This window comes from Tachyglossus aculeatus, chromosome 1, assembly GCF_015852505.1.
Source record: "Tachyglossus aculeatus isolate mTacAcu1 chromosome 1, mTacAcu1.pri, whole genome shotgun sequence".
Lineage (NCBI taxonomy): Eukaryota > Metazoa > Chordata > Mammalia > Monotremata > Tachyglossidae > Tachyglossus > Tachyglossus aculeatus.
Window position 1 is genome coordinate 125,491,138 of NC_052066.1, and position 13,282 is coordinate 125,504,419.

The window sequence follows — 13,282 nt, forward strand, 5'->3', positions numbered from 1 at the left end:
CTGGCCCACATCCTATCTCTGGCCTGGAATGCCCTCCCTCCTCAAATAATGATAATAATAATAATGATGGCATTTGTTAAACACTTACTATGTGCAAAGCATTGTTCTAAGCACTGGGGAGGGATACAAGGTAATCAGGTTGTCCCACGTGGGGCTCAAGTCTTAATCCCCATTTTACATATGAGGTAACTGAGGCACAGAGAAGTTAAGTGACTTGCCCAAAGCAGTTGAGCCGGGATTTGAACCCATGACCTCTGACTCCCAAGCCCGGGCTCTTTCCACTGAGCCATGTTGCTTCTCAAATCCACCAGTTACTCTCCTTACCTTCAAACCCTTACTGAAGGCACATCTCCAAGAGGCCTTCCCAGATTAAGCCCCTTTTTCCTCATCTGCCACTCCATCCCTCATCACCCTGACTCCCTCCCTTTACTCTTCCCCCTTCTCCCCACCCCACAAAACTTATGTATATAGCTGCAATTTTATTTATATTGATGTCTGCTTAATTGCATTGATGTCTGTCTTCCCCCATCTAGACTGTGAGTTTGTTGTAGGCAGAGATTTTCTCTCTTTATTGCTGCATTGTACCTTTCCAAGTGCTTAGTACAGTGTTCTGCACATAGTAAGTGCTCAATAAATATGATTGATTGAATGAGTCAATACAATATAACTACCTTCTGTGTCACCCTTGCACTTAGATTTGCAGTCTTTATTCCTCTCTCCCTCAGCTCCACAGCACTATGTTCATAGTTCATTTATATTAATGCCTTTGTCCTCTTCTAGACTGTAAGCTAGTTGTCGGCAGGGGACATGTCTGCCAAATCTATTATATTGTACTCACCTCTCATTCAGCCCCACAGCACTCATGTCCATAATTACTTCATTTATATTAATAATAATGATGGAATTTGTTAAGCGCTGACTATGTGCCAAGCACCGTTCTAAGCGCTGATGCCTGTGTTTCCTTCTAGACTGTAATCCCGCTGGCCTGGAATGCCCTCCCTCTGCACTACCGCCAAGCTAGCTCTCTTCCTCCCTTCAAGCCCCTACTGAGAGCTCACCTCCTCCAGGAGGCCTTCCCACACTGAGCCCCCTCCTTCCTCCCCCCCTCCACCCCCTCCTCATTCCCCCGCCTTACCTCCTTCCCCTCCCCACAGCACCTGCATATGTATATATATATGTATGTTTGTACGTTTCTATTACTCCATTTATTTATTTTATTTGTATATATTTATTCTATTTATTTTATTTTGTTAATATGTTTTGTTTTGTTGTCAGTCTCCCCCTTCTAGACTGTGAGCCCACTGTTGGGTAGGGACCATCTCTATATGTTGCTAACTTGTACTTCCCAAGTGCTTAGTACAGTGCTCTGCACACAGTAAGCGCTCAATAAATACTATTGAATGAATGAATGAATGAATAAGCTATTTGTAGGCAGGGAACATGTCTACCAACTCTATTATAGTGCACTCCCCCTAATACTTAACAATGCTCTGCCCACAATAAGTGCTCAAAAAATACAATTTATTGATTGATTCCTCCTCTACTACCACCAGAGCCTCCTCCAAGGTAGCCTCTTCTAATAATAATAATGGCATTTATTAAGCGCTTACTATGTGTAAAGCACTGTTCTAAGCATTACCACCACTGCTACCTCTACCACCAATACCTGCTTCACCCATACCTCCTCCTCTACTACCATTGCCTCTTCTACCACGACCGCCTTCTGCACTGCTACCTCTTCCACCACCACCATTGCCTTCCACCACCACTACCTATTCTACTACTACCTTCTCCTCCACTACCTCCTTCACCACCATGTCCTTCATAATGATAACAATAATAGTAATAATGCTATTTAAGTACTTTCTATGTGCCAAGCACTGTTCTAGGCACTAAGGAAGATACAAGGTAATCAGGTTGTCCCACGTGGGCTCACAGTCTTAATCCCCATTTTACAGATGAGGCCCAGAGAAGTGAAGTGACTTACCCAAGGTCCCATAACAGACAAAATGGCAGTGCCAGGATTAGAACCCACATCATCATCATCATCATCATCATCAATCGTATTTATTGAGCGCTTACTATGTGCAGAGCACTGTACTAAGCACTTGGGAAGTACAAATTGGCAACATATAGAGACAGTCCCTACCCAACAGTGGGCTCACAGTCTAAAAGGGGGAGACAGAGAACAAAACCAAACATACTAACAAAATAAGATAAATAGAATAGATATGTACAAGTAAAATAAATAAATAAATAGGGTAATAAATATGTACAAACATATATACATATATACACGTGCTGTGGGGAAGGGAAGGAGGTAAGATGGGGGGATGGAGAGGGGGACGAGGGGGAGAGGAAGGAAGGGGCTCAGTCTGGGAAGGCCTCCTGGAGGAGGTGAGCTCTCAGCAGGGCCTTGAGTCACATCCTCTGACTCCCAAGGCCGTGCTCTTTCCACTAAGCCATGCTGCTTCTCCATCATCAGTGCCTCCTCCACCACCACCACCTCCTTTGCCACTATCTCCTCCTCCACCACCACAGCCTCTTCAATCTCCATTGCCTTCTCTAACACTGTCTCTTCTACTACCACTTCTTCCAGGAGCACCATGACCTCTGCTACGACCACCTCCTCCTCCATCACCAGCGCCTCTTTCACTCCACCACCTCCTCCAGTATGACCACATCCTCCACCACCACTGCTTCTTCCACTATCATTGCTTTCTTCAACTCTGCCTCTTCTGCTACCACCACTTATTTCAGGACCACCATGTTCTCTACTACCATCACTCCCTCCTCCACCCCACCTCAGCCTCTTCTACCACCACCTTCTCCTTCACTACCAGTGCCTTTTTCACTTTGACCACCTCCCCCACCACTATCACCTCTCCATCACCACTGCGTCTTCCACCACCATTGCCTTCTCCACCACTGTGTCTTTTACTATTACTGCCTCCATCATTATCACCACCTCTTCTACCACTACGTCTTCGTGCATCACTACCTCCTCCTCCAGAACAAACACCTCTTCCATCACCATTTCCTTCTCCACCCCTGACACCTAGACCACCACTTTCTCCACCATCACTAATGCCTTCTCCACCACTGACCCTCCTCTGCTACTGCTTCTTTCTCCAACACCACCACCTCCTCCACCACTCCTCTGACACTTTCCTCAAGGGTGGAAGGGCAACAGGATCTGTAACATCCCCAGCTGACATGGCCCATCCTTGGGTTTACATGAATGAAAACTTTCCCAATATAGTGAAACTACTCATTCCCAGTTAGGCTGAAAAGTCCCCTTTTTGCTTAGCCTCAGGATAGACCAATTCATCTGTGGTGATGAAGAATGTGGCTGAAGAGAAGGAGAGAGTTGGTACACCAAGTTCTCCTAAGATGTAGTGGCTGGGTTCTTGCAAAGCTCTGCAATAAGGAAAACTCTTGCAGGGCACTAATGATGTCTGATGATGCATAGGTGCTCTTTCTCCCAACACCATAGCACCCTCAATTCAAGTAGGCTCACAATGGCAGATCAACCTTTTCTAATTCCATAACAATGCCCTATTCAAATGCAAAATGAAAATATGTTGTAGTAGAACTGGATATAGGATGCTCCTCTTTACTATAAATGATAAGTATGGTATTTATTAAGTGCTCACCATGTACTGCCACCACCTATCTGGATGTCCAATAAGATGCCAATGAATCCCACCTTATGCCTTCTGGACAAAGTCCTGTAAATCATAAGGATCCGAGCTAAAGTAGGCTGACTGACCCCTGTATGTCACCACACATACCAGGTCTTTGGCATGCTGGACCTTTGGGTGTTGCTTTCCCTAGGCCCCTCTCAGGGGATGGGTCCAACCAGGGCAGTTATTTTGCTCCTGAGTCTCTTGAACCTTTGAACCCTTGAAGCTCACCAAATGGCTGGGCTAGATTTGGGATTTCTTCCCCAGCTGAATCTGCAGAGTTGTAGGTCAGCAGCCATCCTCCCAAAATTCTCCCATGCCCTTTGGGGAGCTAATTAGTTCAGTAAGGGATGGTGGCAGCAAATTACCAGAGGAAACATCAATACATCTTTAATGGAGCTATTAGAGAGTGAATGGCACCAATTGTTCTGGGTGGGGTCTGACCAAGGAAGGTTGTCCTAGCAAATACTTCCCTGTCTGGATCAGGGTAGGGAAAACAGCTCAAGCAGTGTTCCCTGATCAAGCCTTCCATGGCCTGTGTGGAACTGGGGTCATCTTTGCCCAGACTCTCTCAATGGCTTTAAAATGCCACCTGCGGAAGTCCCCAGAATCAAACAAGAGGCAAATTCCCATTTGAATGTGTTGGGTGATATCTCATCCACATCTAAACTATTGCTAGAAGACCATCAATCAATCAGTGGTATTTACTGAGTTCTTACTGTGGTGCAGAACATTTTACTGAGCACTTAAGAGAATATAACAGAGCTACTAAAAACATTCCCTGCCCATATTGACCTTACAGTCTAGGAGGTGTGGTGGGGAGACATATATTAAAATGAATTACAGCTATGTATTTACATTAGTGCTGTTGGGCTGAGGGTGGGGTGAATACCAAGTGCCCAAAAGGTACAGATCCAAGTGCACAGATGATACAGAAGAGAGAGGGAGTAAGGGAAAGAGGACTTAATTGGGGAAGACATTTTGGAGAAGATGTGATTTTAATCAGGCTATGACAATATACCCTCTTAAATATTTTGAGAGAAGAATATTTCTCATCCACTTTTTACCATAAGGTTTTCTCCTGCATTATATTACCTTGTGTGAATCCCATGATGCTAATGAAATTGTTTGCCAATTACAACCTACATTCTTGAAGCACTGATAAAGATTACTTATTCTTAAAACAAACGCCTATAGTGTACATACATACATGAACCATTCACTGTTCTGTTTCTACAACTCTCTTTATCTCCTGAGTCCATTCGTGTTGTTGGATTCCATTTTATGAGGCTTCCGAATAGGATTAGAATCACTTGGTCCTCAACTTTAAACCCTGAATTTTATCCTACAGAACCAACCCACCTATCTCTGATGGGCACACCTCACAGTGACAGTTCCCTTGAAGAACTGACCTACATTATTGCATGAAGTAACTGTGGGCATTACAAGAAAGATCTTTATCTAGCACTTGATTATTAATCTAACTGCTTGAATCAACCTACCTTCACTGGCAGGCAGATCTGAAACTACATATGTTCCCCAGAATCCTTGAAGAACTAATCTCCTCTTCCTCTCTAAATTGAATAAGCCCAATGAATTTACATACAACTTTTTTAGCATATGAATTCAAATCCAATGGTGTTGAAAATATGCACACTATTTCTTAATACACTTCTAGCCACTTTTTCTCCCTCAAAAGTCATAAAATGGGGCAGGACAGTTTTGAGAATACACATTATTGTATATTTGGATGGAAGAAGAACAGTGAAGAAAGGTGGTTGTCACAATTTCTCTGTGCCTCAGTTTCCTCATCTGTAAAATGGGGACTAAATCATTTTTCTATCCTACTTAGACTGTCCCATTGGGACAGGGACAGTTTCCAGTCTGACTATCTTGTCTCTACAATGATGCTTAGTACAGTGCTTGGCAAAGAGTAAGCACTTAACAAGTAGTAACCTTGAAAAACAGATTATTCAAGAGTGCTAGAGCAAGCAATGAAAATCCAAGTTGGAATGCAGAGTATAGTGGGATGGGATTAAAGTGAAGCATCAGATGCTATGAAATAAACATCCCACCAAGTAGTATCCTGCCATCCTCACCCAACTGTTATATAGCGAAGCAGCGTGGCTCAGTGGAAAGGGCATGGGCTTTGGAGTCAGAGGTCATGGGTTCGAATCCTAGCTCTGCCAATTGTCAGCTGTGTGACTTAGGCAAGTTACTTGACTTCTCTGTGCCTCAGTTCCCTCATCTATACAATGGGGATGAAAACTGTGAGGCCCTTGTGGGACAACCTGATCACCTTGAAACATTCCCAGCACTTGGAACAGTGCTTTGCACATAGTAAGGGCTTAATAAATGCCATTATTATTATTATATGGCTTTGTTCGAGAGTCCTCATTCAAGATTTAAGGATGTAATGATCCTATAATCGAATTATAATAAAAATTATAATTATGGTATTTGTTAAGTGCTTACTATATTCCAGGTACTGTACTAAACCCTGCATTGGGTACAAGCAAATGGGGTTAGACACATTCCCTGTCCCACCTGGGGCTCACACTCTTACTCCCCATTTTACAGATGACATAACTGAGGCACAGAGAATGAAGTGAGTTGCCCAAGGTCACAAAGCAGGCAAGTGGCGGAGCTGGGATTAGCCAGTGCTCTATCCACTATGCCATGCTGCTTCTTGAAGAGTAAGGAAACATGAAGGACAAGTTAAAGTTGGATAGAGTTGGAGACAGGTTAAATCTGTTCTCCAGAATATTTACATGTGTTAGACAGTGATCTTCCATACATCTACTTCTCTAGTGGATGTCCACAGAACATACACATTTTCTTTTGCCATAAAAGTATTTTCACTGTGTGACTTGGAGAGGACCTTTCAGAAGAATTAGGGATGGTTATTCCAACAATGCACTTCTGTTAAGACAACATGACATAGTGTCCCAAGAAATGGTTGTGTTCATTGATATAGCACTGGGCATGGAGTGAATTCTTAGCTAGTAATGCTACAGGAACATAAGCCCCATGCCACATGAATTTATCTAGGTTAATTCATTGGGAATGTCTTGGGATTATATATACATATATACACTTCATATTGTTTTATAGATTCGGAGTGAGGAGAGAATAAATAATTAAATATGAATGTGGATGGCCTAGTATAAAGAGTACAAGACTGGGAATCTGGAGACATGGCTCTTAGAACCTTTGCCACTTGCCTAATATGAACCTTAGAACCTTTGGCAAGTTACTTATCTTTTATAATAATAATAATGATGGCATTTATTAAGCACTTACTATGTGCAAAGCACTGTTCTAAGCACCGGGAAGGTTACAAGGTGATCAGGTTGTCCCATGGGGGGCTCACAGTCTTAATCCCCATTTTACAGATGAGGTAACTGAGACACAGAGAAGTTAAGTTACTTGCCCAAAATCACACAGCTGACAATTGGAGGAGCCAGGATTTGAACCCATGAACTCTGACTCCAAAGTCCGTGCTCTTTCCACTGAGCCATGCTGCTTCTGGGACTCAATGTTCTAAACTTTAAAATGGGGATAAGGTAGACTGTGAGCATTTATGTGAGACACTTTTGTCTGATCGTAAAATCTTGTAACCACCCAGCACTTAGTGCATAATAAGAACTTAATAAATGCCATGATTATTATTACATCAAAAGAGATTTAAAGGCCAATATTTAAGGATCTTAACTGAGCCTCCTTTGCAGTGAGCTTTCAAATCTAGTTTTGCCCCATATCCCACAATACCCACTTGAGCTTGAATTCCCTAGTGATTATAAGGCTGAGCAGCCAGCTCAGATAATGATATTGACTTATGCTTGCAAAATGTCAAGCATAATTTAATTGTGCTCAAAATATTCATGCAGCACACGTTATGAATAATTCAACTGTGTGTGGGAAAAGAGAAGCTATCTTTGGAAAAATTGGCCAACAATATTCTTTATGAGTAATTAATTTTTTTTAGTAATCTGGTGAAGCAACATAATGGGTTAGTCATTTTACCATGTTTTAATCTTAACCTGCAATGAGAAATTAGATAAATAAAAATCATTATTGTTTTCTTGGTAGGAAAGAACGAAAGATTTTAAAGCATCATTAAACTACCAAAGATAATCTGAAATAGCAGCAACTCTCATTTACTATTTATCACAGTCTCTCAACAGTCAGAATATGTGATTTATGTTTTACATAACAAAATTGAGAACGTAGAATATTTTTTCACCTCTTCATTCTAGTAGACAAGGAGATCTTTCATTTAAGCAGCAGGAAAAAAATGAATAAAATGATTTAGCACTGGAATAAAAATAAGTTTTCTGTAACATCCCTTTTTTCTTGTAGTACTTCTCATCAGAGATTTTTCTGATGAGAGAGGACAGCAGAGGGTTAAATTCCCACATTTTGATTATTAGCAGAGAATAAACAGAGCAAGTACTAAAGCTGGCTTTGCACCTACTGAATGCTGCAAGTGTCTGTACTCATTTGATATGCATCTTGCAAAACTGGGATGTTCCCAGAAGGCCACTCCATGAAGACTGAGAGAGCAGCGTCTGCTAGTGGTGCCTGCAAGTCACAAAGAACAGAGACAATATTGATCACAGTGATGCTGGAAAGTGTAAAATACATGCTTTACAGTTGTTGAAAAGTGTTTTGGCACATATTATTATTTTCTTCTTTTTCCAAACGCACATTAGACAAGTATATTTTAGGTTTTGTTCAACTGCACATGATATTTTGTGTGTCAGCTCATTAGCTCTGCGATGTTAATGAAAAGGGACTTTGGAAATGGTTTAATTACAAGTGTTTGCTCTTTTGCGGTAATTCTTGGATTTATAAACATGGGTAAAGGTGAAGTAAAACTGAGCAGAGACTAAAAAAATTGTTTTTTCCCTGCATTATCATTTCGATTGGAATTGATTAGGAATTACTGTACCTGTGGCATTGAGAGGGCACCGATTAAATGCCAGGTCCCCAGCTGGAGTCCGTTTCCACACCATCGACATCAAATAATCCTCTGGGCAGATTTCGTATGGTGCTGGGATTTAAAACAGAGGCACTTGAATGCTCAGTCATTTCAAAATGAATTCACAAATGAATTCTCAAATATAAGCCTCATCTCTTCTGCAGCAGGACTGACAGTACTTTGCTTTCAGATGTTTTCCTTTCTGCTTGGTAGGTATAATTTCGTTAGCCACTGCTGCTACAAGCAAATGTATTTTCTTTCAAAAATTCACATTGCATCATTAATCAACAAAATATTTTGATTTTTCTATATATGGATAAGATTTGGACAGCTACTGAATATTACTCCAATTATTTTAATGCTTTTATATTTCAAAAACAAAAAAAAAGAACCCTACGTCAATAGCCATATCTGATTCACTATCAGATATGTCAACAGTAAAGGAAACAATCTCAGGGTGCGTGGAGGCAGGAGTTTATTATAAAGTGAGGTTATGTTAAGATTTCTATTATATGTTTTAACTGTAAGGGGAGTGATAAGAATAACACGATAAAGGATGATAATTTTCTGATTTGAACTTCTGGTATTACTATTGATTCTGAAGCAAGAAAATTATTTCACATTTCCTTGGTAACAGATTCCTCTTAGAATATTTATAAAAGCAAGGCAGAGTACTATTTCCATTTCACATGGAATTTCACATGGAACATTTATGACAGTTTTCTTGTCACAAATATTTAATCCAGTTTGTAATTCGGAATATGTTAAGAAAAAACTGAACTTTGGAAAAAATGAACAGCAAACACACACTAGAAAACAAAATTTTTATTCAAGTAAAATCTCTATTATTACTCAAACATCTATATCAAACTAACAGTCAGGTGAACAGAAATATGGTGGTTAATTTAAAAAAATCACAAATTACACTTAATTTTGAAAGGTGGACAAACTGTTCTAATGAAACAAGTCGAACAGTATGTTCACCTAAGCTCCTTGTGGGCGGGGATCATGCCTTCAATTCTTTTATATTGTACTCTACCAAGCACTTACTGTAGCAGTCTGAACACAATAAGTTCTCAGTAAATACAATTTATTGATTTACCAAGGAGCATTTCTCAATGAGAAATCAGCAGAATAAAGTAAAAATCAGGTGAGCATAAGAGCAGAAACAAACTTTCTACCAATCTTCAAATGAAGGAATCAGTTTCCATAGACACAAGAAAAGGCATAACCACAAGTTCAGTGGTTCCCTGTCCCTCTTGGCAAAAGGCAAACTGGAAAATGTGAAATGTAAAATTCTGGGTGGGACTACTGTTACAATTGCTCTTATGTTGAGTTCCTGGAACAGTGTAGAAAGAAACATGCTTTAAGTGCCCCTCCTCTTCTGTGGCCCAATTAGGCTTGCAACTGCTAAGAACTATGTTGAGGTTCTTTTTGGGCAGTGTGGAAGGGGAGGTGTAGAGAAGAAAGGAAAGAAGGCAGGGAGGAATAGAATGAAGAAGAGGATGAGGAAGGGAAGGATAAAGGAAAAAAGAAGAGAAAAATAGGAGGCCAAGTTGGAAAAGGTGGAAGGAATCTTACTTCTCAAGCCCATTTGTACAATACTCTGCAATCAATTGATTAATCGTATTTATTGAGCACTTAACTGTGTGCAGAGCACTGCACTAAACACTTGGTACAGTACAGTATAAAAGAGTTAGTAGACACATTCCCTTACCACAATAGGCTTATAGTCTAGAGAACAGGGTTAAGTAAGCATTCAATAAATACTATGGATTGATTGAATTGGATAAAAAATGGTAGGAGGAGAAAGAAATAACAGCGGTCCTGGCAGTATAGGATTATCATAAAGAGATCATGTGAGTCCCTCCAGATGCCCTAGAAGGGGAGGGAGGCTTTCAGGGTAGCAGCGTGGCCTAGTGGAAAGAACTACGGCCTGGGAATCAGAAGGTCATGAGTTCTAATCCCTGCTTTGCCACTTGTCTGCTGTGTGACCTTGGGTAAGTCACTTAACTTCTTTGTGCCTCAGGTACCTTAACCGCAAAATGGGGATTAAGACTGTGGGCCCACGTGGGATCAGGGTTATGTCCAACTTGTTGATCTTGTATCTACCCCAGGGTTTGACATAGACTGTGAGCCCACTGTTGGGTAGGGACTGTCTCTACATGTTGCCAACTTGTACTTCCCAAGCGCTTAGTACAGTGCTCTGCACACAGTAAGCGCTCAATAAATACGATTGATGATGATGATGATGATGATGATGACACATAGCAAGCTCTTAACAAATATAATTATTATTGTTATTGCAGTCTACTCTTGAGAAGTAAGTTAACCTTTTACATTCATGTATGCTCCTTGGAGATAAGAGGTCATGTACTCTATTAATGTATTTTCCCCAAGAGCTTAGTACACTGCTCAAATTAGAATAAGGACTCAATCAATACTATTATATAAGTTTATTGCTGAATGACTCTGTCAAGTGAGATGTCCCTCTCATTTCCGTGAGGACAGTTCTCTATAGCTACTACTATTACCAGCTTCTTCTCATTTATATCTCTTCCTCCTTTTGGAATCCTGGAGCAGTACTAGGCCCCAAGATTTTTCAGCCTGTGTGATCCCACCCTAACTTGACCTAACTTGTACTGATTAGGACTTATTTTTCATGCTTCCACCCTGTCAACCTCAAAGCCTTTTCAAGGAACAATTACATTTTCAATTTAATCTGGGATGATAGGCAGTCACTCAACAGCCACTGCTGGTTTCCATTCCCTTCACTCCACAGAAACCTTCCTCTCAAAAGTCACAAAGGTCTCCTTCTTGCCAAACTGAATGGTCTTTACTCCATCCAAATCCTGCTTGACTTCTCAGATGCCTTTGACATTGTCAATCACCCCCTTTCTCCTGGAAATTTTATCCAACCTTGGGTTCACCGACATCGTCCTCTCCTGGGTCTCCTCCTATCTCTCTGGATGCTCATTTCTGTCTCTTTTGTGGGCTTCTCCACTGCCTCCCACCTTCTAACTGTGGGTGTCCTTTAAGGTTCGTTTCTGTGTCCCCTTCAATTTTCCATCTTCACCTACTCCTTCTGAGAAACTCATTTGCTTCCATGGCTTCAACTACCACTTCTACGCCGATGATTCCCAAATCTACATCTCCAGCCCCTCTGTCTCTCCCTCTCTGCAGTCTTGCATTTCCTCCTGCCTTCAAGACATTTCTACTTGGATGTCCCACTGACACCTCAAACTTAAAATGTCCAAAACAGAACTCTTCATCTTATCACCCAAACCCTGTCCTCCCCTTGATTTTCCCATCACTCTAGACAGCACCAAAATTATTTCCCTTTCTAAAGTCTATAACCTTGGCGTTATCTTTGAATCCTCACTCTCATTCCACCCACATATTCAATCTATCACTAAATCCTGTCAGTTCAACCTTCACAACATCTTTAAAAATCCTCCCAATCCTCTCTATTCAAACTGTTATTTCAATAATTCAAGTACTCATCCTATCCTTTCGTAATTACTGTATCAGCCTCATGGCTGACTTCTTGCCTCCTGACTCTCCCAACTCAGGTCCATACTTCGCTCTGCTGCCTGGATAAACTTTCTACAAAATCCTCAAAAACCTCTAGTGGTTAGCCAACCACTTTGCCATCAAACAGAAACTCCTTACCATCAGTTTTAAAGCATTCAGTTACTTAGCCCCCTCCTACCTTACCCTGCTTTTCTCCTAATACAACACAGCTTGCACATTTCACTCCTTAAATGCCAACCTACTCCCTGTACCTCAGTCTCATCTATCTTGCTGTGAACCTCTTGCCCATATCATGCCTCTGGCCTGGATCATCCTCCCTCTTCATATCTGACAGACAGTTACTCTCCCCAGATTCAAAGCTTTACCCAAGGCACATCTCTTCCAAGAGAAGCAGCATGTTGTAGTGGATGAGAAGCAACACGACATGGTGGATAGAGCATATGTCTGGGAGTCAAAAGGTGGATGCCTTTTGGCAGATAGAGGTGGATGCCAAGTGTTTGTTCTAGAGAGCATGGTCATCCAGACTGTTACTTGGTGTTTCCTGGGAGCCCTCTTTGAATATAGAAGCAGTGTTGCCTATTCGAAAGAACCTAGGCCAGGGAATCAGAAGACTTGGGTTCTAATCCTGACTTTTCCCCTTGTTTACTCTGTGATCTTGGGGAAGTCACTTAACCTCTCTGTGGTTCCGTTTTTTTACCTGTAAGTTGGGAATTCAATACTTTTTTCTCTTTTAGACTATGGTCCTCTTGTGGGGCTGGGACTGAGATTATGTCTGATTTACTACAGTGCTTAGTTCAGTGCTTAGTAAAATAATAGTAATTGTGATATTTGTTAAATGTATACTATGTGCCAAGCACTCTACTAAGCCCTGGTGTAGATATGAGAGAATCAGGTGCCACATGGGGCTCACAGTCTAAACAGGAGGGAGTACAATATTTGAATCCCCATTTTTTAGATAGTGGAACTGAAATACAGAAAAGTTAAGTGACTTCCCTAAGGTCACACAGCAGCTAAGTAGCATAGCCAGGATTAGATCTCATGTTTCTGACTCCCATGCCCATGCTTTTTCCACTAGGGC

At 41.3% G+C, this 13,282-nt stretch overlaps 1 protein-coding gene across 3 annotated transcripts in view; it reads right to left on the reverse strand.

Moving 5' to 3' along the window:
- The window catches only part of ADGRB3 (adhesion G protein-coupled receptor B3), a 705,027-nt gene that overhangs the window by 395,040 nt on the left and 296,705 nt on the right, over positions 1 to 13,282 (reverse strand). For all 3 annotated transcript variants that reach the window (XM_038748665.1, XM_038748662.1, XM_038748664.1), the window contains exons 9-10: positions 8,641 to 8,742; positions 8,164 to 8,270 (exon numbers count right to left, since the gene is read on the reverse strand). In XM_038748665.1, the coding sequence (XP_038604593.1) occupies positions 8,164 to 8,270; positions 8,641 to 8,742 (209 nt within the window). The remainder of the gene's footprint in view (positions 1 to 8,163; positions 8,271 to 8,640; positions 8,743 to 13,282) is intronic.